Source organism: Pinus tabuliformis, chromosome X, assembly GCF_031772625.1.
Source record: "Pinus tabuliformis cultivar Carrire ecotype Pingquan chromosome X, CPIR1, whole genome shotgun sequence".
Classification (NCBI taxonomy): domain Eukaryota; kingdom Viridiplantae; phylum Streptophyta; class Pinopsida; order Pinales; family Pinaceae; genus Pinus; species Pinus tabuliformis.
In genome coordinates this window covers 963,560,285-963,584,555 of record NC_142308.1, presented here as the reverse complement: position 1 = coordinate 963,584,555, position 24,271 = coordinate 963,560,285, and the positions used below count along the sequence as shown (strand labels likewise).

The 24,271-nt window shown below is 38.2% G+C and overlaps 1 protein-coding gene across 1 annotated transcript in view; it reads right to left on the bottom strand.

Moving 5' to 3' along the window:
- Window positions 1-2,412: 2,412 nt before the first annotated feature.
- The window catches only part of LOC149142918 (emp24/gp25L/p24 family/GOLD family protein), a 33,030-nt gene continuing 11,171 nt past the window's right edge, over window positions 2,413-24,271 (bottom strand). Inside the window, exons 2-4 of the mRNA XM_089446913.1 lie at window positions 20,586-20,772; window positions 20,320-20,427; window positions 2,413-2,848 (exon numbers count right to left, since the gene is read on the bottom strand). Coding sequence (XP_089303039.1) covers window positions 2,715-2,848; window positions 20,320-20,427; window positions 20,586-20,772 — 429 coding nt within the window. The 3' untranslated portion in view covers window positions 2,413-2,714. The remainder of the gene's footprint in view (window positions 2,849-20,319; window positions 20,428-20,585; window positions 20,773-24,271) is intronic.

Below are 24,271 nucleotides of genomic sequence, written 5' to 3'. Positions count from 1 at the left end.
ACAATACTCGGAACTTACTAATGGATGTCTCAGCTATGAAATCCCATCTTAAAATAATCTTACAAATTCACATGTATTTGTGGGTATTGTACTGTAAATGTTGATTCTAGAGAAGATAGGGGATTATATCTTTCATTACAACTCTTCTTTCCTAGGGCACATGAATTTGCGAATTAAACCTTGGTAATCATGTTATCATCCATCCATGGGCATGTACTCTCCAAAAATTATGTGTCAAAAAATTTTAATTATATTCCAAAGATAGTAGTAAAAAATGTTTAGCAATCTTCACGAGGTTGTACATTGACATGTACCTAATGAGGGACTTCCATGAGAACTCTAGGTGAAGGTGATTGCTGTTCCATGGATGAAAAAAACGGAGTATGGGTAAGTTGTTTTTAAATGCAAGTTGACTTTTGCTTATTGGGCACATCATCACATCCTATTATATAATAAAAATGATGTTTGCATCTATGAATTCTAGGAAAACAAGGATTGATTGCCTTAAAAGTTGATAACATAACACTATAGAATATCATCACTTGGTTAAATGTAAAGATCAAACCAAGGTACCAATCAAAAATCATGGAAATAATATTATATAATAAAAATATTGTTGCATAAGCCTCAAAATCGAATCACTGATCAAATTAAGGTACCATAATTTTTCCACTTTGAAAAAAGGGAAGGGAAGTGTACATGACAGTCTTCCATGAAATATATATACATAGATATATGACCATCATTAAAACCTAGTGGTTAGCATAATTAACTCGAACATATTGTTTCAAGGCCAAGTTCATCATGATGTCTCTAATTCTAATACAATTGAAGTTTGGTTCAAATTGAGATCCACTGGATTATTATAATACCTAGCAATTAAGCTTCCCTTCCTCAAAGAGATTCGAGAGAATTAAGGAGAGATCCCACGATACTTTCCCCTTATGTGTGTGGATGCGCGCACACATAACTTTACATTAATATCAAATTAACATGTGTCGCCCACAAAACAAATTAATCCTAGTCCACTAGTGACTTAAGTGGGAGAATGTTACTCGGAAAAATGTTGCTTGTAAGTTGTGTACGCATATAAAGTATGTATATCTTCAATAAAAAGAAGCTATTGAAAATGAGAACTTGTTTAATTGAATCCAAGCAAACCCCTTGCCATTGCATTCTGAAAGAGATAAAGCACAAATTGTGCCTTTAAATTAATTTATTAAATAAAATCTATCATTGACTCTACATAAGCTTTTTGAACTCTCTTTATGGTCAAATCTTAACAAGTAAAGATGCAAAAGGGTTAAAAATGATACCATACAGGATTATTCATAAAATTTAGTCGATAATTATTATTAAATCATATTTTTCCATCTAGATTGAGACTAGGGCGAGGCCAGCCCCAATATTGGATGGAAGAACGATCTGCCACCTGCAGGAATCTGTCACCGAGATTGTGCGATCATAATGTTAAAAAAATTACATGCCAAACAAGCAATATATAGAGCTCTATTTACCAGCAAAAGACAATTGATTATTCATCAAACTTCAACAAAACCCAAAACTAAGAAACTAACCACATGCAATATCAAAATAAATCACTCACAACTTGAAACAACAATGCACATTATGTTTGCTTTAACTTCCCAGGGACACAACCTAGATTTCATTGACATAGGATCAAATCTCATCGAATTCCTTGGGATTACCAGCTAGAATTTCTGCTGGTGGTTACTACAACCTAGATTTCATTGACATAGCATCAAATCTCATCGAATTCCTTGGGATTACCAGCTAGAATTTCTGCTGGTTGTTACTACAGTCCATTATCCAAAAAAACATGGGAAAAGGGATAAACCGCAACGCCTAATAGGTGGGTGAGGGATCATATTTCTCCAGTGAAAAAATGAAACGGTTTCATCCTACTTAAGAAATTCAGCTAAATTCTAGTTTAGTTAACCTGTTAACCATGTGTTCGAAATGAAAATTAATTAGGCATCATTGATAGCCATAATCAGTCCGCATATATTCTACTATCTTTCTAAATGAACTTAAGCAACAAGTCCAGGAATATTTCAACAAATCTCATTTGCTTCAACAAGCGACATAAGACAATGTATTAGTGTCCGCTCACTAAATCTAACGGGAAAAAGTTAACTACCCACGACTTTCATCTGTTTATTCACAAGCAGCTACAATGGCATTAGAGCAAAGGACCTCAAGTGATCATAGAAACAAAGAAAATAATAGTCCAAACACTACACTTAGATGGTAATACAGTTAATATAAATTATTTTTATTGTGGTCTATCGCTAAAATCCAGATAAAAATATATGATACCAAATTTATGAAGGCCATATGTTAATGAGATTTGGGATCAACACATTTCATTGAATACCTTCAGAGGGAAAATTGAACCAAAAATTCAAACCATAGTTGAATCATAAATTTTAGAATGAACCGGGCATCCAGATTTAAAAGTGTCCTCAGTGTCAATTGAATGACATCCAAAATAGAAACCCGCCAAATATTAGGATTGTTAAATCCCAAGGCACAAAGAACATCAAGATGTAAAATGGAGAAACTGAGATTATCTTGTAATGTCCTCTTATACCGGTCTCAAAATGTTGCCTTAAATTAGATACGTTCTTGATAAATATATTGTACAGTACTTTATGCCCTCGAGAATTGCAACTTTCTAGGGTGAAATATCACTAAACTCTATTGTAAGCAACACTTCTGCTAAATAGACGACGAATAAAATATACTTGTAACCCACTAGCAACAATTAGTGCCAAGTATTCAGCCAATGTGTAGCCAATTAGACGCCTGCGTGTGCTCTCATTTGCTGCAAAATGAGTAAGAATTAGAAGAGATCCGGAATAACTTTGCGAGACATAATGATTAAATATGTAAAGAAATGCTGGGAACATCAAACATATGCTATGAACCAAATCATTAGCGCATGGTCATTTATATACTATTTGTTGAAACTCGTGATTGCACATTTGAAGAAATGTTACAAGTATTATGAAAACAGAGCATATCAAAATTATACTTCATGTGACACGCAAATCAGGCAACATTCAGACACCTCATTTCCTAAATAGTTAAACATCACTCAAAAATATAAGGAAAATATCAAAATTACCGAGGGAAACTAATTGACTATGTATAAGACTCTTTGGAGATGGTAAATCGCTTGATTTTCCGTTCACATAAGTTTTTAGGGCCAGAGGAAAGAACACTTTGTTCCCTTCTTTTGACATGAAGTTTTCCAGAACCAAAAAAGCCTTCCCAGGTCTCTCCAAATGAACAAGTTTTCTCCCAAAGAGATCCCACATAGGGAACTAGCCCAATGTGCTGATGATATCCCCGAGGTATGTGATTTATCCTCGAAAACTATAGAGTTCAGTCTCACTGCCACTGTCCATAGAAGGCCAATATGGAAGCTGTCACAAAATTCAATGGCAAAAGGACCCTGCCAAAACCACAACTATACCTGACCAACTTGAAGCATGGAAGGCAGGACACAAGGACCAAAATACTCTTCTTCCAGGCTTTTCTCCCCACAGACCAGAGAATTCCGACCCAATTTCAGAGAAGTTAGCTATACAAGCAAGGCTTTCCAAAAACCACACAGAAAATTGCATTTCTTTTTTCTTTTTTTGGGGGGGTGGGGGAATCAGGCATTACAATTTTTTAACAAAATAAAAAATTACCAATTTCTCGTACCATGATGGAAAAAATCAGCAACAGCAATTTTGACCCTCATTTGACCCTCATTTGTCAAAATTGTCTTTGGTTTTTTTCTCATTTGTCTTTGCGAGTGTTGGGGAATGAGAGGGAAGGCATTTCCCATTATCAACAACCAATCTTACGAGGGCCAAACCATTGCTCTCATCACCATCAAAGTTTGTTTTATTGGAGCAAGGATCAGATCTTATCCACCTATGGTTTTATTCTCAGATCCCAGATATCTCTTCAAAATTTCAAATTCCACCTTCCTAACTAGTTTTTTTCTAGATTTATGCATGGTTTTCAAAGTGCATGTTGTTCGTCTCTTATCATCAATATTCAGACCCATAGAACAATTTATGTCTGCTTTCTTTTTACCAACAAACCATCTTTTCTCTAGCAGAGTTCGATGCTCATTTTAATTTTTTGCCCTAAGTTTGAAGTTGGAAGTTATGTTTTGTCTTGCCAATATGCCAAAGCCTTTGGACCCATTTTGCTGATATGGTGGACCTAAAGATGGGGCAAACAGATAAAGATTGTCTTGTAAACTATGTGGGCAGCTGACTATGATGTTATTTATGAAAAGGATGAAAGGAAGGAAGAAGCAACCACTACCAAAACTGAACTTGATGCCAGGGCAGTGGCTAGATCCTTGAGGAAAACATATATCTGTGACTCTAGCAGTGAGAAGTGTTGAGAAATCTAGGGAAGCTAGATTAGGGTGATTTCTCTTGCTTGATAACTGTTTGCTATGTATTTTAACTTCATTAGCTTTCTTCTTTCACTTGATTATTATTATGTTTTCATCATCAAACAGCTACCAAACTATGAAAGAACAATAAAAACAAGAGGACACAAGATATAGGCTATCAGCCAGGGCCAAAACCTCTCCTCTTGGGAGGAAAACCCACAAGTACTCTTCTCTTCTTAATGAACTTCAAATGACGAATTCCAAGACCCATGACCCTTGACCAAGGCTCCTCCAAGACCAAGTCAAACTTCTCCTCTTCTTGCAAAGTCAAACCAAGTCAACCTTGCCTTGTAGCAACTGCAATTTCTCTTTTGACCTAAACTTTGAACCTGCACCCTAGGACTGCAACTTCGACCTATAGTTCTCGGCCCCTGGTGCAAAAACCCTAAATGGCACGTGTGAAATTTTATGGTGATTTTTCCCTTCTTTCTCCTTCGCTTGAGATGACTTCTTCTTGCATCCAAAATATCAAGGGTCTCCTTTCTTTTTCAAACTTTATCAAGGTCTTCATATCTTTTCTATGGAGATGTCATAGCTAATTCTTCTAGTCATCGGAGGTTGATCACTTATCTTATCTTACTATAGTTGCATCTTTTCACAAACTCTTCCTTTCTTTGCATATTGCTTTCCCAGGAACATCTATACATAGTTCCTTCATCATAGGAACCATCATTTTCAACCACATCATCTTCCATATAAGGTCATAGTATGTTGATTTCATCTTATCATCAGGTAGTGCATTGAGCACAACTGTGGTCATTTCTTTGTCGGACATTATTTCCCCTAACCCTTGTAATTGGTCTCTTATTTGTGACACCATCATAAGATATGAGGCTATCCCTTCTTCCCTTGATACCATCATTTTGTATAGCTTGGTTCTCAAAGATATAACTTCTCCTGCAGTGCTTACGGAGAACAACTATACCAACTTATCATAGATTTCTTTCGATTTCCCCAACTTTGCCACATAAGGGATGAGGGAATCCTTGATTGATTCTATAAGGATTCTTTGAACCCTTATTTCCCCTTTCAAATCTATCCTCTTTTTCCATGCAAGGAAATTTGATGACCCAACCAGTTTGTTGCTCTCCTTGCAGAATGAAGTCATTTTGGTAGTAGATTCAGACATAGATATAAAGGTACTTACTTGTCAAATGAAGATGCTTCTTTGATGATGATATATTCAACTTGATGCCTTTCGTAATGATTGATGATGTTTGCTTCCTTGAAGATGACAATACTTCTTCTTGCTTCCTTGGGATGTAGAAGTGTAGAATATGGAGACTTCAAGATGCTTCAAATGTGTAGTTCTTCTTTCTTTGAGTGGAGGTAGGGTCCTTGAAAGTAGAGTCTTTGAGGTCTTCTTCTTGATGTTGCTTCTAGATGGTATTATCCTTGAGATGAGATGGGTAGTCCACCTTGATGCTTCTTAGATTCTTCCTTCAAGCTGTTTTTTCTTGTCTTGTCACCTTAGCTCTAATACCATGTTGAGAAATCTAGGGCAGATAGATTAGGGTGATTTCTCTTGCTTTGATAACTACTTGTGATGTATTTTAACTTAATTAGCTTTCTTCTTTCACTTGATTATTATTATGTTTTCATCATCAAACATCTACCAAACTATGAAAGAACAATAAAAACAAGAGGACACAAGATATAGGCTATCAGACAGGGCCAAAACCTCTCCTCTTGAGAGGAAAACCCACAAGAACTCTTCTCTTCTTATAGAACTTCAAATGACAAATTCCAAGACCTATGACCCTTGACCAAGACTCCTCCAAGACCAAGTCAAACTTCTCCTCTTCTTGCAAAGTCAAACCAAGTCAACCTTGCCTTGTAGCAACTGCAATTTCTCTTTTGACCTAGACTTCGGACCTACAACCTGGGACTGCAACTTTGACCTGCAATTCTTGACCCCTATTGCAGAAACCCTAGATGGCACGTGTGAAATTTTATGTTGATTTTGCCTTTCTTTCTCCTTCGCTTGAGATGACTTCTTCTTCTTAAAAAATCGGCTTGCAAATGAGACTTCTTTTAACCCAAAACTTGGTTCTTAGTGATGATTGTAATCTGAACTTGTTTCTACTTCAAAATGCACTAATTCACCTTCGCGCATGTGAGAATGATGACCTAAAACACTTATAAAAACTTGGATTCTTCTTCCTTAGAATTTTCCTCTTCTTTGTTGGTTTTAGGTCCTTATCTTCACTTGATCAAACTTCTTGTGATCTTCTTGGATGGTCTCAAATGTCGTCATCTTCCCTCTTATATATAGACTTCTAGAGAGCCTCATTATGTTTGATAGGCCAACTTCTTGTTTGCACGTTGACAAGGTCTTGGAGGGTTTTTGACTCTAATTTTGACTCAAATAATTTTTTCTTTACAATATACAACATGCCCAAAAGGGTCTTCCATACATGACACTTAATTGACTTGTTGACTTAATGACAAGCCCTAAAAGCACTCAATGGATGCTTGACCTATAAATCAAATAACCTTGAGCATGAAACCCATGCCTCAAGAATGACTCCAACCTAGTTACATATTTCAACAAGGACTCCAAGAATTCACCTTTTAAGAGGACCTCACTTTTCTTTGTTCCAAGAACCCAAGATAGGGCACAACCTTCCATCCAATCAATGGTTTAAAACAACAAAAAGCAAGAAGCTGATAGGGTTGTGGGGAGATGTCTTTTCTAGAGCAACATAATTTTTGAGGAGTAATAAGTTTTAGACCTTGATAGTCATATAGTTGTTACTCACATATTTGGTCATCAACTCCCCTAGGCCAGGGCATTTGTTGACACTTCTCAATCTACTTAATATGCATCAGACAAGGTTTAGATCTACATCTTTGTTTCCATCCCAACCATCTTTGGCAAACCTTATCGATATCAGGTCAAATGACCCAGATTCCACCGAAAATAGTATTCATAAGGCCTCCTAGTTTGATCAATCACTTCTTGCTACACTTGGGCTCAACAACTCTTCTCTTTCATTTTGCAACCACACCTTTTGGGAAATGTTTATGGATCTTGGGACCCCTCAACTTTATGGCTTGTTTTCCCCAACATGGTGATCTTACACTAATCTCTCTTTTATTGCCAAAAGCTCGTATATTTCCTTCTATTGTTGTTTTTTGGGCATGTCATGTGCAATGGACCTCTTGTTCGAATCCTCAGCTTGTTATGATCCCTTGATTATCTTACACCCTCTCACTAATGAAATATGAATGAAATTATATACAATTTCTTGGATGAAATAAGAACGTTGGATCGATGGCCAAGAATACACCTATATATTGTTATTATGGCAAGCTATTGTCAATAGAACAATGTTTGCACAAGATTAGTAATTCTCACCTAGATGAAGATTGCAGATTAAAAAATCAAATGCATATGCTTACTCTTAAACCAAAAGTGAGATGGTGACAATTAACTTCTATGACAAATTTCAAGAATTTTGCCTTCCATCTACAAAATTCATGATAGCACTCCTCCATCTCTCTGTGGACTCCTTCAATTTCCCTCAAGAGATAGCGAAGGACAAAAGCGAGCATAAGCAATAATTAACTGAGGTTGAATGTGTCTTTCTAATATTTACATGGTGCTTGGTGTATGAATTGTATAGTGATATCTCACCCAAATACTAGTTGTAATGCAATGAGCAGTGTGAAGAAATCAAATTTTGTTAATTTTAGATAACAATGGTATGTTCTATGCTTAAGAGCAATTTACTTCAATTTTTCTTATTAGCCCAATATCAATTTCCAGATTAGCAAACACATTAAAATGACAGTAACTGCAAATAGAACATAAATAAAAAGCACAAGACAAAGCCAAGACAAGAGGACACAAAATTTGGCGAATGTCAAGGAAAAACCCCAATGTGGGGAAACCCTTTGATCAAGTCTTCTTATTATTCTTCAAAAGTTCAACACAGAGAGAGAGAGAGTACAATATACAAAATTCACTTGCCCAATCACAGTCAGATCTGTCCAGTCAAACTACAGTGAACAGGATGCCCTAACCAGAAAGTCAACGCTGGTCAAATCAACAAAATTACACCTCCAAATCAGCTCAGTCAAACCCAGTCAACTCGGCCTCCAACAGCTATACAAATAAATCCAAAATGGTCCCAAAAATATCAATCAAACTCTGTCAACGCAAAGTCAAACATACGGTCAACACTAGTCAAACAGTGCAGATTGCCTCAATTTTTGTGCCCAAAAATGTGGCCTGCCCAAACAAAATTTCTCCAAGGAAAAACACAGTCAAACAATGTCAAATGCTTCTCGATCAACACTAGTCAACTCTTCTGCAATTCAATCAACCTAGAAAACAAAGAATTGCAATTGAACTTCGCACGTGTGGAGGAGAAGAAGGCTGCCCTGAAGTTGTACGATCCAATGAGATGAGGAGAGAGAGATTTGTGTGAGAATGAATGATGTCCAAATGAGGTAGATGCACGTTCTATTTATATGCAACGTTGAGGGTGAAGAGACGTGTCTTTTGGGCTTCTAAGCCTACATTAGATTGTTGGCCGACCTTGACAATTTGTCCATAAACGAAATAAATTCATAATTCCATTTGTACATGTCAAAATGAGATGATCTTTAGATCAATCCTACACCTCTCGAAAAGAGGAATCCAATAAAAATATCAACTGCATCATATGAGTTGTCCAAGGTGGAGTTTGGCCCTAGTTACCAAATTTAACACTCCCTCTCAACTAGGAAGAAATCCACCTGCCAAACCATCTGACAATCTCTGCTCTGTTCGGCTCTCTCTACTCTGCTCTACTTTGTTGAACCATGAAGAAATAATGAGGAAGAAATGATCGAGAATGTGTCATACCATTCTCCATTGACCTGAAGTCAGTCTCCAATAATCGAGAGTGTATCATACTACTCTCCACTGACCTGAAGTCGATCTCCATTGATCCCAGATCAATATCAAACATCCTAGCATAGCGAGTACGGTAGTACACGATGCGTCCAACGGTAGTACTATGGTCCATATCCTCATTTCCATACTCATTGGCCAAATGAGAGGCACTTCCCATGAGTCTCGAACTACATGGGTAGGATGTATCGACAGAAGAAGGTGAACCACTCATCCTGCTCATATGCCATAAGAGAAGGTGAACCACTCATCCTATGCATATATCAACCATCATGGCGAATCACTCACCCTATACACAGCACACCACTAGGGGAAGGTCAACCACTCACCCTATTGTCGCTCATTGCTCCAAAAAGTACCCCAAGCCACCTGGAGCTCCCAAAGCTCAATATCCAACTCAAATGGGACCCTTATAAGAGGGTCCCTCCACGACTCCAAGTCGTTCACAGAAGGTTAAGAATTTGACCTTCCCCAAGGGCTTCTTAATAATCTTTGCGACCTGATCATTAGTCCCAATGTGATGGAACCTTATTGCTCCTTGTTGTACCATATCCCGGATAAAGTGGTACTTGATATCAATATGCTTGGAGCGGTCATTAAACACGGGATTCTCAAAAAGATGAATCCCACTTTGGTTGTCACAAAATATCACGGTGGTATCCAGCACATGTCCAAATAGCTCACTAAAGAGCTTCCTCAACCAAACAGCTTCACAAGACGCCATACTAGCAGCAACATATTCAACCTCAATGGTGCTCAAGTCAACCGATCTTTGCTTCATGCTCATCCAGGATATCAAAGCATAACCTAGTGAGAAGCAACATCACGATGTGCTCTTACAATCCACCACACTACCAACCCAGTAAGCATCAGAATAACCATGGAGCCTCACATTCCCGGCAGTGTATCTCAGTCCATAGGTGATTGTTCCCCGAAGATATCTCATAAGATTATTGGCAGCCATCCAATGTATGTGATGAGGCTCGACCATAAATTGACTCAATATATTCACTGCAAAGCATATGTTGGGACGGGAGTTCACCAAGAACATCAGAGTCCCCACGAGTTGACGATACCCAGATTCCCAAATCAAGCCCAGCAGCACTTTCGCATAACATCTTGAAGTTATGTTCCATAGGACTAGTCACAGACTTGTAATCCACCATCCCAAATCTTTCAAGTAGCTTCACAATGTATTTTCCTTGAGAAAGGAAAATCTCACCTAGCTTTTACCAGACCTCCAACCCTAGGAAATAATGCATCAAACCTAGGTCCTTCATTTCGAACTCGGAAGCCAACTCCCTCGTGCATTAATGAATGAGAGGGTCTGCACCTGTTAGAAAGAGATCGTTCACATAAAGTACCAAGATGAGAGGTCTATCATTCTCAACCTTAAAGTAAAGGTTTGTATCAACTTCATTTCTTGTAAATCCCAGCTTCATCAGATAGTTGTCGATCCTCTCATACCAAACCCGGGGAGCTTGCTTCAACCCATAAAGGGCTTTCTTCAACCTACATACATGTGCCTCCTGATCTTGAACTTCGAACCCCTCAAGTTGTTCAACATAGACTTCCTCCTTAATTGAACCATGCAAGAAGGCGGTTTTGACATCCATTTGGTGTAAGTTCCATCCTTGCGAGGCAGCAAGGTCTATGATCAAACGGATGGTGGTATATCAAGCAACTAGTGCAAATATCTCATCATAGTCCACACCTTAATTTTGAGAGAAGCCTCGAGCAACAAACCTGGCCTTGAACTTTTCAGCACTTCCATCAGCTCCATGCTTAATCTTGTACAGCCATTTCAAGGTGACAACGGATTTGACCTTGGGTATAGGGACCACATCCTAGACGTCATTTTTCATAATCGACTCATACTCTTCATTCATAGCATCCTTCCAAACTTGGTGCTTCACAGCTTCTTCGAGTGTGCAAGGCTTAATTTGAACAATGGTGCTCATGGCAGTTAAGTACCCTTGGTACCTATTCGGCTTCTTACTTTCACGAGAAGTTCCCCTTGGAGCAACATGTCTCTCAACATCTTCGAGAGTTTCCCTAAACCATGAGGGTCTCCTTTTTGAGGAGGAGGGCTCATGAGGAGGTGGATCAATGGGATCCATTGGTCCTTCAACATCGGGCATCGGCTCATCCTGTGGTTCTCCCTACTTTTCTGTATCTGCTTCTTTGTCCTTCCTTGGAATAGGAAGGTTACTAATCTTCCAAGGGCAGCATCTTCATCAAAGGTGACATCCTGACCTATCTCCACTTCTCTTTGACCAAGCACAGATTTTATATGCCTTAAAAGTTTCACTGTAGCCCACAAATGTTCCTTTCTTCCCAAATGCGTCCAATTTGCTTCTCTTTTCTTTCGGCACATGAAAATATACGAGGCTACCCAAAATTCTAAAGTGATAAACATCAAGTTTCTTACTAGTGAAAACTTCTTCGGGAATTTTGGAGTCCAACGCTTGATGAGGGCATCTATTTTGAACGTACACAGCAGTGTTGGCAGCTTCCACCCATAAGAATTTCAGAGGGCTTTGATCATGAAGCATGGCACGAGTGGCTTCTATAATAGAACGATTCTTCCTTTCAGTAACACCATCTTGCTCAGGAGTATATGCGATAGTAGTCTTCCTCTTAATGCCAGCTTCTCTACAATAGTCATTGAACTCATTTGATTCATATTCGGTTCCATTATCGGTTCTCAATATTTTGATCTTCTTCCCTGTTTGATTTTCGACCAAGGCTTTAAAAGAACGTGTTGTCGCACAGTGTCTAGGCACCACGACAACGCTCAGAGTAAGGGTTGTCACTCTTAATCCTTACTCACTCCATTTAGACTCTCTCCTAAACAAGTCAGGGGGGTAGTCCCTAAGATAAATGGATGAGGATAGCCTGTGAAACACAGACTCTAGGAGATTTTAAGGATGAACAACTTGATGAATTTAGAATAAGTCTCCATCAATTGAGATAGATAGACACAATCACAAGATAAAAATGACTAAAAATGACTACAAACCAGGGCCTTTAATTTGAATTAACCAAAGACTAAATAAATCACAAGTCAGTCAAAGCAATTTATAATGTGGCAAAGCGACAATCATGAACGATTAATTGTAAAATGCAAGAGATTCCAGATTTAAAATGATTTTCATTAATGGCCCAGATCTAGAATTAATTAACTTTCTCCAATATGATTTAAAACATTTATCGCACCTTGACCATAGAAAAATCATGAAAATTGCATTTAATCACCAAATAACACCAAGGAACTTTAAATTAGAATTTTAATTATTCCTTAGGCAATTAGTTGAATGAAGAAATCAAAATCTTTTAATGTGACGGAATTAAAATGAATCAAAGGGTTAAAAATTAAAATTTTAATGGGCCATAGGCCACATTAAAATATTAAATGTGAAAGAGCAAATCCCTTTTTTAGTTCCTTAGTCAACAGAATTTAAAAAAAAATAGATTTTTTTAAATGTTTTAGATTTTTTTTTAATTTTAGATTTTTAATTTTCATAATTTTCATAATTTTTTAATGTTTAAAAAAAAAAATCATAAATTAAAATAAAAAATGAAAAAATCAAATCAAATCATAAAAAGAATCGAAAACTTTAAATGAAACTTGAAACTTTAAAAAGAAAAATATATACACTAACCCTAACTCCTAACTAAAATACAAATGAAATAAAACAAAAAAAAAAACTAACTAAACTAACCTAACGCATACATAAAAATAAAAAAATCGAAGTGTTTATTTGTTGTGTGTGCAAGTGGAGCTCGATGGTGCAGGAGAGGAGACGAGGAGGCTAGGGCTTGTTTGTTTGCTGCAGCGGGAATGGATGCGCGGAGGACGGGTAAATGACTGCAGGTCGACGGGAGAAGGAGGGAGCTGCAGCAGTAAGCGAAGAGCTGGACGGAGCAAGGAATAAGTGCGGATGCGCAGCGTGATGGAGCAGGAAGTGTTTGAGGGACGACTATAGAGATAGACACAGATTTGAGGGTTGCGAAAGGTATGTGTGGAGGAAATCGCATAAAGAGGGAGCCGCAGAGAAGGAAGACAGAGCAAGGACCGAAGGTTTGCTTGTTGGATGCGTGGAGCTAGACGGATCTGATGTAAGAGGATGACAAATCGCAGGGTTGAAGAGTTGTAACAATGCTACAGAAAAATGCAAAGAAAGAGTATGGCAGAAAATGTTAAATCGTTGGAGGAGGATGCAAAATCGAGCAGCAGAGAGAAGAAAAAGGGTTTCCTAAAAAAATGAAATTTTGCAGCGAAACGAAAGCCCAAGCAACAGATCGAAAAACTCAGACAAATGGTAGCTAGAAAACCCCAGAAATTCTAATTAAAATGTTAAATCCTTCTGCTTTAAATTTATTTGAAACCCTTATAAAATTTTCCAGATTTAAAACCTTTTGAAAACCTTGGACTGCAAAATCTTTTGAATAATATCCCTGCAAAATTATGCAAATAAAACCCCAGAGATCCAGATCTTACCCTCCAGGGCCTAGATCTGGACTCTACACGGGTTTCTTCCTCAGATCTGTAGCTGCACGACAACAATAAAACACCCAAACAATATATACAATGATAAAAACTAAAACCCAAGTCAGAAAACCAAAAATAATTTTACAGATCTATGCACAGGAATGGCAGATCTATTAGATCTGAGGAGTGTGAATCTAACTTCGCTCTCAGATCTGATAATCTAAGGCTTTCAAAACCCTTTATGCATCACCAATAAAAATCTTATGATAAGCCCGGGATCAAATTAAGTTGGGCTCTTCCGAAAACACGAATCGGGAGTTGACTGGTCCAACTGAAAACTTCCCCAAACGCCTGATGATCTAAAAATCAAGATTTTCCTGCAAAACTCAATTCAACCATCAAAATAGAGCGAGAAAATGATAATAAAATTCAGATAAATAGAGATTCCAGATATTACATTCAAAATTTAAATTATCACTTAGACCCGAGTGACTGAACAAGATACCTATACTCAAATCACTCTTCAGAAGCTATCATCAATGGCTAAAAAAAAATTACGCATGAAAAACAACGCATCTTATAGTATTTTCATGAAGAGTAACACCGACGAAGATTAACCCCAAAGTCTTTCTTTATTATTCAAAAAAAAAAGATTACACAAGAGCTTTTCGCTTAGCACACGACTCAAAGGTCAGATGAATTGACTGACGAATGACTTCCTATTTAAATATAAATCCTCCAACGGCTAGTTCGAGTGATCCTCGTCAAAGCAATCTCGACTGTTGATGAAGATCAAAATTTCTTTTAATCGAAATTTTAAATTCTTGAGAAAATTTGAATTTTTCAGTTAAATGCATTTTAATTAATTCAAAATTAAAATTTTGAATTAATTTCCTCAAAATTTTGACTTTGACTTAACCCCAAGAATCAAAAACTTAAAATTTATGAAAATAATTAATTTACCTTAGTCCTTGAACCTCTTAAAATTTAATTTTTAAGGACCGGAGAATTCTGCCTTCGGAGAATTTAAATTTACCTAGGACCTGGAATTAATTAAATTTCTGGCTTATGATTTTAATTAATTTTTTGGCCAAAAAATTTAATTAATTAACCTGTGAGGAGATAAATTATTTTTCCAACCCTCAAGACACTTTACATCATAATTTTCATATCTTTTACATCATAAGGGGGAAAATCCATTTGTAATAGACCCTCACAGGCTACCCATTTCTGCGACACAAATATAATCTAGCAAACCAAGCAATTTGTAATAAAATAACCTAACCAAATAGTGAGGATTATTCCCAAATCACTTTTACATAGACTCGATCTAGAACGCTAAGACTCCCCTAAGATCCCAATGACAAAATTCATTCCGGCTCTAGGGTAAGACTGAAGGAAAACTCTGTCGATCATCTAAAAATGGATCGGTGAGACAAAAAACCTCCCGGAATATAAATCGTCACCAGAAAAGTAGGTTTACCTAGGCAATTACATACATGACACGGATCTGCTGAGATTATTTGCATCATATACATGCAAAATGGGTTTACATTATAACATGATAATCCGACTGATGATGATCGTTGAATAGTATGGACACATCGATCGGGCGCTATCCCTTTTGCGAAAAAAAGAGGTGTGCGACACAAATATAATCTAGCAAACCAATCAATTTGTAATAAAATAACATAACCAAATAGTGAGGATTATTCCCAAATCACTTTTACATAGACTCGATCTAGAACACTAAGACTCCCCTAAAATCCCAGTGACAAAATTCATTCCGCCTCTGGGGTAAGACTGAAGGAAAACTCTGTCGATCATCTAAAAATGGATCGGTGAGACAAAAAACCTCCCGGAATATAGATCGTCACCAGAAAAGTAGGTTTACCTAGGCAATTACATACATGACACGGATCTGCTGAGATTATTTGCATCATATACATGCAGAATGGGTTTACATTATAACATGATAATCTCGTTGATGATGATCGTTGAACAGTATGGACACATCGATCAGACGCTATCCCTTTTGCGAAAAAAAGGAGGTGTACTGTTATGGGTCGTTGACACGTAGTGGTCAACAAAACGGAACCATGAGAATACCTTATCCTTCTTCTTCAAGAAATATATCTAAGTTTTGCGAGAGAAATCATCCACAAAGATAGCATAATATAAATATCCTCCCAAAGATGTCAAAGGCATCATAACAGATAGATCAAAATGAACCAATTGCAATATGTCGGTAGTCTTGCTATCACTTGAGGGGAATGGTCCCCTAGTATGTTTTCCTTCAGTGCATCCCTGACAAACACCTTCATGTTCTACTTTAAAACCGAGCATACCTATCACCATCTTCCTCACATCAAGTAGAACCTTATAATGTAGATGCGAAACCTCTAGTGCCATAATTCAAATTGGAGAGATGTGTCGCAAGACATAGCTCTCAATGGGCTTCCTCCAACTTGATATAGGCTATCAACCCTGAATCCAAGAGTAAATGCTTCTTTGAAATTTCTATTCCAAACACATACATTTCCATCGATGAATGCCACCTTGAATCCTTTGTCCTCCATTGTTGAGATAAATACCAGGTTCTTCTTTAGATCAGGTACATATAAAACTTCTTGTAGATGAATGGTGTTACAATGATTCAATTGAAAAGTAACATTCCCAACTCCCTTCACGAGATAGGTGGCATTGTCCCCAAGAATGATTTCCAAATTTGTATCTTTTTCTATCAGATTTGAAAGAGCTTCCTTATACCCAGTGAAGTACCTTGAGGCACCACTATCAATCAACCAATTTCCCAAAGTATCCGGAGTAGAGGCAATAGAGAGGGCAAATATAAGATAAAATTATTTTTGCTTGTTATCTACAACATTAGATTCATCATACCTGGAGTTTCTTGATCTTTTGGGAGGTCGACCATTTCCATGTTGAGTAGCAAGAGCATTCCTTTTTCCTTTGTTGTTGAATTTGCCATTCCTTTGATTGGTGTTGCCCCTGAAATTGCTGTGGTTATGGTTGTCATCATCATGAGGTGTATCCCTTCTATTAGGACATTCCCTAGCATAGTGGCTAGACCTTTTACAAATGAAACATCTTCCTTTCCTTCCATCTTTGAATCTCGGTCTTCCTTGACATTGCTTCTTTGAACCTGCATTGTTCTTCTTTTTAGCATGAGCTGAAAATGCAGTAGGTTCATTCCTATTTGAAGGCATGTCTCTCTCCATCATCCTTATCTCTTATTGAGTGCATCTAGTCAACAATTCATCAAAACCTGGATTCCTGTCATTGTTGAGGATAGTAGTGTTGAACACATGCCATTAACGAGAGAGAAGGGACGATCTCAGCAGGGATGCCTTAAGGGCATAAAAAGTTGTTGAGAAGATTAGGTAGATCCATCTACAAGTACAAGAGACATTGCAAAAGTCACAAAAAATACAAGGTCAGGCTTGATCAACATAGAACAAAGAACTCATATAAGGTGGGAGACAGAGTATGCTTACAGTTGAACAAGGAGAGGCTACAAGGTCATGGTAAGAAAACCAAGGCTCTGTGTTATGGCCTTCACTGGAAGAAGTTTGAGAGAATGCCTATAGACTCACTCTACCCCCATACATGTGCATTTACTCAATGGTGAATGTAGAAAATTTGAGCCTTCCATGTTGGATCGAGAAGAGGAACAAATCCTACCTTCTACAAAGGATTTGACACCAAAGGCTCAGGCAAAGTTGACAAGGGATACAATTTTGCAAAAGAGATCTAGAACCAAAAGGCAAAGGCATCATGACCTTTAGTAGATTGGGTTGAAAGGACAACTTCCAAGCAAGGCTAAATGGTACTCTAGGAAGAAGGTAGAGGAAAATTTTCCTCACCTCATTCGATAAAAGCTTTTGGGAACCAAAAGCCTCCCAAAATGGGAAGGTATGATCCAGATTGAATCATTAAGTTATTTGTCATTCATCTTGATGATTTCAAAGTGGAAAAATTGGATGAAACAACTCATATGACCATTTTTCCTAATGGGTCCCAGTTTGGTGAATTAGGGGCTAAAACTTTCCAAAAGAAGTTTGAGGCATCAAACCACATTTTTGGAGGGGTAAGACTTTGGCACTTAAGCATTGCACTCCTAGGCACTATTCCACAGACTAATACATTTCTAAGAGCATAAGAATCGCCTCAATCGAGGTCCATATGCAAAAGTTATGCCACCTGAAAATTGGCCTTCATGTTTTGACCACCATGATTCGAGAGGATGCCATGTCATCCCCCATTAACTCTGGAAAATAGGCTAGCAACATGATCATGATGAAGAAGACTCTAAAAGAGTGAATATTTTAGCTCTATTTAAGAGTTGGAATCAAACTTAACCACTATCAGGCTATCAAATTGTGTTATAACCAAGCCACTGGGAGAGAAAAGGGTTCCATTCTATTCGAGTGCATTTTGTTTCGTGGATAAGCCGAGTAGTGAAGAGTGGATAGAGAGAAAGCAAACGAATAGGGCGTGTACTATAGCAGCCCACGGACCACAGGTCTCACTCCTTTGTACTTGCATCCATTTCCATTCAGAGAAAGAGAGAGCATAGCAACCTCACTTTCTAGCTGGATTTTCTCTTGAAAAGGTTTCCCATATCATATCTTGTTTTATTATGATTGTGAGTGATTGTATTTGTGCTTGTTCTCTATTTCCACATTTTATATATTGCATGCATGAGAACAATAACTTAATAAATCCAAAAGTTTAAGGAAAATAACCCTCATAGTATAGATTTTAGGGATACATGTATCATATCTATTGTGACGAACTGTCCAATGGAATATCCACGGCAATTAATAGATCACTGGGCTTAAAATCTCTGACTCACATTTTCCTCACTTCCCTTTTCTAGGGACGCTTTGCAATTCTTTATCTATAGCCTATAGGAGATCAAGATGCTTAAGCACTCCCATAATGTATTTACACTGGATGTATTCATTTACTCAAATTGACCTACTCTTGTGGTCATTCATTGGACATGAATAAAATTATCTTATCTTCTCTTTTCTACACTGTGAACCATCAGCCTTCCAGAGTTTATTAGAGACTTCTTGATATAATATGTTAAATTACTTTGAATGGAGATTCAAAAGCCTAGCAACAAATTCATTGTTTCTAAGGTGAATATGTTCTAGTTGGCGTGAGTAGCTCCCTGATCCTTCATTCAGGTGGACTCCAATGGAGCATCTACTTCATAGTCCTCCTTTTAACACAACTCTCCATGGAATTGCCAGGCATCCAGGTGATTTATCCTAAGATGGCCATGTCAAGTTGATCACTTCCTTCCAACCTATCTCATAGGAGGCATTACATGCCAAACAAATGACCCAACATTAAACAGAAATGATACCAGATCAATGAGACTATGCACATCCTCTCATCCAATGGCAACACAGCCCACTTTAACAAGAACACAAATGTGTCCTTTCTTTCAATGTAGGTCTACCTCCTAGCCCATGTCAAGGATCCAGACACCCATTACTAAACTCTTCTCATTGAGCTTCAAATGACTACCAACAATCTTCCTCAAAGATCACCCAGCAAGGCCATCTCAAACCAAAGGCTTCTCTTGATGACAACATCAAGTGTTGCATTGGAACCTTCACAAAGTTTATACGGTTGAAGATATGTCTGCTGCTTCCTCCATTTCTACCCCGATATAAAATGCTAAGTAGTGGCCCTCTTTTCTAGGGTTTACCCTCTCTTACTCTATTATTTTAACTTGTGTCCCTTTATCTTTTATCTTTCATTAGCCTTGGGACTCCCACATCATATTTGTAACTAGTTCTATTTTACAGTCCCATTGACCAATTCTTTTGATCACTTGTGGACATTAACAGATATGCTTACTTTATGTGAGTGGGGCGGGGTTTGAACTCAAGTCCCATTTTAATGTTTGCCACTACTATCTTATCTTATAATAAGGAATTTATATAACGGTCTTGCAACTTAATAAAGCTATCGTATCTTATCACAAGGAATTACAATAATGGCCTCACAAATCTATAATACTGAGAACCCTATTAATCACTTGTATAACTTGCTCAAAGACAACATAATTCTGATTCATGACAAAGTACTCTTAGTTAAACACATGGGGCTAACTATAGATGACAACACTGTATCTAGCAATGAAAGAAAATGGGCAGAAATATGCAACCAAGAAAATCTACGAATACATCAATCTGATCAAAATTATATGTAAGGGCAAGCATTTCTTTTTTCCATTGGGCATTCTGGCATCAATGAAATTTCAACAAACTGGCTCACAATGTTGTGAAAGAAGTTAAAATAACAACCAATTTAAAGACTGCTGCCTAAAACTGAATACAAAAATCAATCTCATAAATAGTAGTTAAGGAATGGAGCTTGCTCCAAACTCACTGTGTCGATGTCGAGCATCACGAGCTTTGAGATACTGTTGTTCAGCTGTAACAGATTCCAACGCCTCCCTTAATTCTGCGATTCTGACATTGACAGGATTGAGGTGTTCTGTGTAGACGAGTAACACAGCAGTCATAAAAGCAGTAAACATAGCATTTACTCGAAGTTTGTGTTAGTTGCATGGGAAAAGAGTAGCAAACTCTGATCTGAGAAAATAAAATGGCATGCTTTAGGAAAAAAAACATATTGAATATCATTTCACTAACCATCCTTAGCAAGATCATGTTCATTAGGGATATGGCCAACATGTACGTAAAAGGAAATTGTCTCTGGAGCCGAAAAGCTGTTATGAAAGCAAAATTTGTACATGCCACTCCGTGGTGCTACAAATTGAAACTTTTCTCCAGATGTTCCTTTCAAGGAATACACAACATTGCCTGCAGGTGCTGTTACCTGTAAAACAGTAAGAACAATTCTAATGTCTGGTTAACAAACAATTTCAACTTGAAGAAATAAATCCAAAACTGGCAGATAAACAAAAGAACAATTTTAATGTCTGGTTAACAAACAATTTCAACTTGCAGAAATAAATCCAAAACTGGCAGATAAACGAACTATTGAATCAGTTTCTGCATTTCATATTTCACAAATGTTTTTAAAGCTCAACCAGGAAGAACCCAAAAAGAAGACTAATTGAGCAACAACAGGAAGAGAGGTGAACGATAACCCCAGGTAAAACAACAGATCAGGACCAACCCTTCCTTGAAAAAACAAAGGTTTACCGTTTAACAATTGATATACAAATTTAAAGGAAAATGGATATTAGATATTGTGGGGTAAAACAGCAAAAGAAAATGAATGTTGTTGTACATATGTGTGCAACATTCAATGGTCATTCTACCTGTTGTAATAATGCAGTTGGATAGTGTTAAAATTGGCAACTAGGGCCAATCTCCATGTGGGTCATCTTATTTATGGCAGCTGATATTTTTCTTGGATTCCTCTCGTCGAGAGGTGTAGGATTGATCTAAAGATCATCCGATTCCGACATGTATTCATGGAGATATAAATTTATTTGTGTTATGTGACAATTCGTCAAGGTCGGCCAGCAACTAATTTACCCCAACCTATCCTCAACGTTTTATTATAAATAGAGGAGGATCTCAAGTCATTTTGGTACACTCATCTCTTGTGATCTCTCTCTTCATTTAGTTGGGGTTTTGATGAAAGAGAGATCTAGAGGGAATGCCCTAGCCACAGTCATGGAGAGACCTCTACGCTGCCCTAATGAAGATCAAATCAGTCATGAAGGAGACCTATACGCTGTTCTAAAGGAAGCTCTTCTTCGCAGCAAGGAGAGGATTCAATACACTGTCTTAGGGAGCTTCTAAACGCTGTCAAAGGAGGCTCTAAAAGAACCCTAGCCGCAGTCAAGAGGAAGGTTTCTACACTCAGCTAGCCGAAGTCCTAATGGGAGGATTCTAGCCTTACCCTAGCTGCAGATAATGAAGAGATTTGGCCACAGTCCTAGGGGACCTCTAGCAGTCAAAGGGAGCTTCAATACGCAGCTTAAAAGATCCCTAATCCGCAGTCTAATCCTCAGCCTAATCCGCAGTCTTAAGAGGCTTCTATCTGCGCTAGCCACAGTGAAAGGAGAAGGTTCCAGCCACCGAAAATGGAGGTCTCAAGCAGCTGTCAAATTGTGCCTTAAACCGCAGTCCAAACAAGGAGTTTAAGCTGCAGTTCAGGTGTGCCCTAATCCACTGTCAAAGTAGGGCTAGTGCTGCCCTAGTCACAGTCCTAAAGGAGGTCATCATCAGCAGCAAATGAAGGAGGAAGGCCGTAGTTAAAGGAGACCTTATCACAGTATGAAAGGACCCTTAGACGCAGCAGGAAAGTGAATCTAAAACGCAGCAAGGGTAATTATATTACAGCATGAAGGATCAATGATAATGTCACATTGCTGTAGGTGACAGCAAGGCTGTTTGGGCATGTTAGTATTGTTCCTAAGATCAATCTAAAGGGAAGGAGAACCCGCTATAAGGAGGAGCTTGAGGCTGATATGTAAGGGCTGTTTGAATCACTGTTTGAAGGAACCTAAGTTGCAGTCCACTGCTCAGCAGTTGGAGACCTTTTTAGGAGCTGCATTCATAAGGTAAGCAATCCTATAATGCAACGTTTCATTGGAGGACTGTATGAAGGCTAGTCACTGTCTATAGGTGGACTGTGGGGTGTATTATAGGTGCTGTAGCACACTGAGTTAGTGCCCTAACCCGTAATCAGGTTTACCAAGATATGCTTCAGTCCTTTCAGCATATACAAGTTGCCAGATGGGCAGCCTTGTCATGATCAGCGAAGCAGCAAAGGAAGGAGAGTCTTATGGAAGGAAAGCTTCAGTAGTTTGCGGTAATTGGTTGAGCTGTTCTAGACCTATCATCTGCTGCATATCTTCAGTGACCAGTCCTTGTCATCAGATCTAGTGTCATCTTCATGGTGAACATCTCTGATGACTGATCTCCTAATTTGGCAAGTCTAGTATTGACTTCGAATGTATTTGTACTATCTCTCTCTCTACTGAACTATTGAAGCATATAAGAAGAATTGATCAAGGGTTTCCCCACATTGGGGTTTGTCCCTGGCTGGTGCCACATCTTGTGTCCTCTTGTCTTGGCTTGTCTTTTGCTATTTATGTTTATGTTCTATCTGCACTTTACTATCATGATGATGTGATTGCTAATCTGAATATTGTCATTGGGCTAATATGAAAAATTGAAGTAAATTGCTCTAAGCATAGAACATAACCTAAAATTAACATGGTATCAGAGGTGAGGTGAAGACAAAGCCCAAGCGAGAGTGAAAAAACAATCACCGAAGACAGCTGGAAAGGACAAAAGGCTCAATGGGTTCCTCATCCCACTTACCGAGAGCAAGAAGTGTTGGGTTACATGAAGGGTAAAATCCCTGAGCCTCCATCAAATGCACCAGCTACAAAGAACAAGTACACCAAGAGTGGAACGAAAGGCAAATGCTTGTCTTGCAATAAATTGGGTCACTACGCGAGGGATTGTCCAAATAGAAGGGACACATCACATGATGATGATCACAATCATTCCAGGAGCATCTTCAATGATCGAAGGAATGACAGGTACAATGGCAAAGGAAATGGCTGGCTCTTCAAGAAAGCAAGGAACTCCAGGGATGAAGAATCGAATGTTGTTTCTGATAAGCAAAAAGAGTATTATCTTATATTGGCCCTCTCCACTACCTCTCCTTCGGACTTGTTGGGAAATTGGCTTATTGATAGTGGTGCCTCAAGGCACCTCACCGGATACACGGAAGCGCTCTCTAATCTAATAGAGAAGGAAACAAACTTGAAGATTATTCTTGGAGACAATGCCACCTATCCCGTAAAGGGTGTAGGGAATGTTACTCTTCAATTGGACCAAGGTAACTCGATATGTACTTGATCTCAAGAAGAACCTAGTGTCCATTTTGGCAATGGAAGTCAAAGGTTACAAGAGGTGGCATTCATCAATGGAAAGGTACGTGTTTGGAAAAGGAATTTTTAAAAATGCTCTTACTCTTGGGTTCAGGGTAAGCACTTTGTATCAAGTTGCAAGAAGTCCATTGGGGACCATGACGTGTGACTCATCCCTTCTATGGCATCGGAGGTTTGCCTATCTTCTTTGTAAATCCCTACCCGATGTGACTCAGATGGTGACAGGGATACTTGAATTTAGAGAAGAGCATAAAGGTACATGTCCGAGATGTACTGAAGTCAAACTTACAAGGGGACCTTTCCCCTCATGTAATAGCAAGACCACAGATATGGAACAACCTGACGGGTTTGAGATTCATGTTCGGGAATCTCATGTATGCAAGTTGAAGAAAGCTCTCTATGGCTTGAAGCAAGCACCCTAGGCTTGGTATGAGAGGATTGATAGCTATCTGA